Raw genomic sequence first — 2,813 nt, 5'->3', positions numbered from 1 at the left:
CTGCAATTTTCACGTTGGTTATTTCTGCACTATGACCATGAATCTTTCCAAAAGTAAAATTCCAAGTAACATATTTTCCATCACATCAACTAAGCAAACTTAAAATCAAAACAGAAATTTATTTACATCTTTAAAAGGACTTCATACACAATTTTGTGAACATTCAATACCAACTGTGGAAAACACTTTACAAATATAAATAGGCTTTTTTCTGAACATTTGATCTGACTTCAATACAAAAACACTACAATCACAGATGAAAATTACAATAGGTTAGTTAAAATAAGCATCTAAATTATATAAGGCTTTCTCCAACATGTCTTCATTAATGCTGCTTTTGGTAAAATGTAAAGTTGATGAAATATAAATAGTAATTTGAAACAACTATTCTGTATCTTGCTATCTTGATCTACTGTAATACTGTGACATTGAAACAAGTCCTGATTTTCATGAGCTCTTTTAAACAACGTTTTCCAGGTTAATACCCTGCAGTTGACCCTGTTGCTAACACACCTCAATATTTCATACCTAGTGCAGGTCCATAAACTAGTAATTGATGACATAATTTGTGTACCTTTCTCCTCACCACCTCATTACAATACTGTTGGCATTAAATATGCTCAAATGCATTCCTTGCACCCTCTGGGTAACTCCTATTCTGTCTGCTATGGGTCTTATCAGTGTACTAAAGTTTCATTCTATCTGTTCTGATTAGGTTGCTAACTTCCAAATCAAGCACAATGAAATGTGGATTCCTTATATGGGACTTCTTTCTCATGATCCTTGTGATTAATGGTTTGTTACGAATTTCTACTTATAATTGGCCTTCACTGTATTATGTTGACAGTTGCATACTCAATGCCTACACTGAATTCAGACGCAGCAGTAACCTGTCAGTATCGACCTGCAGTCCATCTTACCTCGTAGACCTCAGAATTAAATCTATTCCGAGGTAAGCGTTAGGTTTCCTTTGAGTATCGGGATCAGGCTCAATACAGTGGGGGGGGCTAGTTAAATCTAAAGCCTGGAAGGGATACACTTCTGAAATTACCTCCCACAATTATTATGATGATTATGTTCATGACATAAACCGCACACTCCAGCCTTAAACGCGAATAACTGAGGTAATCAAGTCATAAAACCAACTTCAAGCGTGAAATCAGCTCAGCCTGACAGGATGCACAGCTGATCCAGAAAATATCTTTCTCACATCCAACTCATTGTGCAGAAATCGAACCCTGGTCCCAATGCGAATTGATACACAAACACTCAAAGCACCCCTAATGTTAGGTACAAAAGAGTTTACAAAAAAATAATAAAATGTAACAATAAACGCTACGGGTCGGACTGAAAGAGCTGCTGGTGCTGCTAGGACTGGGCAGTCACTGCCAGGGTGTTCACGTATCCATGTGCACACATCTCATTCTCGGAAATGCAATGTGTGAACTGCACAGGAGGGCGCGAATACTTTCGGACACGTCTCACACTGCAACACCGCTCCAGCACCTCAGCGCAGTCACAGCACAGCCAGAAGACATTCTTGAACAGGAACACCGAGACCTGTTGGTCATAAATAAATACAAGAAAGCACCTGACCACCAAGAGCGGGGCATTCACCGCGTAACCGGACAGGAAGCGGAACACGACGCACTTGTAATCCAGCTGCAACGAGTTGAGCTCGTAGAGCCAGAGCACCGGGATGAAAAAGGAGACGAAGTAGACGGCGGTGACCGTGTACTTGAGGGAGGCGGTGGGGATCTGGCCGGCCAGCAGCAGCTCCAGGAGGGTGAAGCTATCGACGAGGTCCAGGCAGCTCCGGCTGTAATAGTGCTGCGCCCGGTGGCAGCCCAGGTCTTCGCTCACCGAGTTGATGAGCGTGTAGAGCAAGGGCACGGACGACAGGACCACGATCTTGAAGCCGGTGGTGCCCAGCGGGACCTTGAGCTCGATCAGGTCGAGGATGGAGGTCTCGAGGATCAGCACCATTTTGGGCGTGCTGGCGATGACATAAATGAGCCAAGCCAAGTAGGCGAAGGCGAACTGGCCTCGGTCGCCCTTCCCGGGTGCCGCCTTGTCGCCGGCGCCTCGCCGCTTGGCGTGCTTGAGGAAGAAGATGAGCCAGCCGGCCATGACCACCAGGTCGGTGGCGATCCAAGAGCACCAGTACAGGTCGGTAAAAATAATCAGGTAGAAATCGAAAATGCCCCCCTGGAAGAGCAGCAGCAAGAGGCAGAGGCCCTTGTAGAAGACGGTCCTGCTGGCGGCGGGCGGGCCGGGACTGCTGGTGCAGTCGGACGGGTTGTGGAGGAATTGCCCCGAAGTGATGATGAAGGCTGGACGGGCTTTGATGTTGGAAGCGGCGCCGATCTCTCGGCTAAGACTGGCGGTCGAGGTCTGAGAGTTTCTCCTGAAGGAGCTGTTCCTGATGAAAAGGGAATCGTTCTCTGCCGCCCGAAGGTTTCCCTCCGCTGCGGTCGCTGCTGGGGCGGCCGATCGAGAGCTCTCGTTGCCGGCCGCAGCGCTCATTGTCTCCCCTCGCAAGCCTTCTCTCACCGGCGGCTCGGCGCAGCTCAGGCAGAGGCGGGCGGATCCCAAGGACAGGGATGGATTCGCAGGGAAGGGACTGCTGCTGGATCACCCAGTTTAGGGGCACACATACCAAAGTATCAGATTTAAGATACTCCAGCAAGTTAGACGGATCGACACCCAGAGGCCATCTTAGAGCAGAGTGCACACTGTTTATGGGATTATCTACATCACAGCCGAGCTCTGGTGTTAGAGATCTCCCCAGTAACTGTCAGCATTCACTCACA

At 47.7% G+C, this 2,813-nt stretch overlaps 1 protein-coding gene across 1 annotated transcript; it reads right to left on the bottom strand.

Moving 5' to 3' along the window:
• Positions 1-223: 223 nt before the first annotated feature.
• On the bottom strand, positions 224-2,576 carry tmem121b (transmembrane protein 121B). Its single transcript, XM_070901660.1, has one exon. It carries the CDS (start codon positions 2,524-2,526, stop codon positions 1,369-1,371), a length of 1,158 nt encoding a protein of 385 aa, XP_070757761.1. The 5' UTR covers positions 2,527-2,576; the 3' UTR covers positions 224-1,368.
• Between the last annotated feature and the right edge of the window lie 237 nt (positions 2,577-2,813).

The sequence above is a fragment of the Pristiophorus japonicus genome, chromosome 15 (genome assembly GCF_044704955.1).
Source record: "Pristiophorus japonicus isolate sPriJap1 chromosome 15, sPriJap1.hap1, whole genome shotgun sequence".
NCBI lineage: Eukaryota > Metazoa > Chordata > Chondrichthyes > Pristiophoridae > Pristiophorus > Pristiophorus japonicus.
The sequence above is the reverse complement of the archived record's forward strand: the minus strand, read 5'-3'. Positions and strand labels throughout refer to the sequence as shown.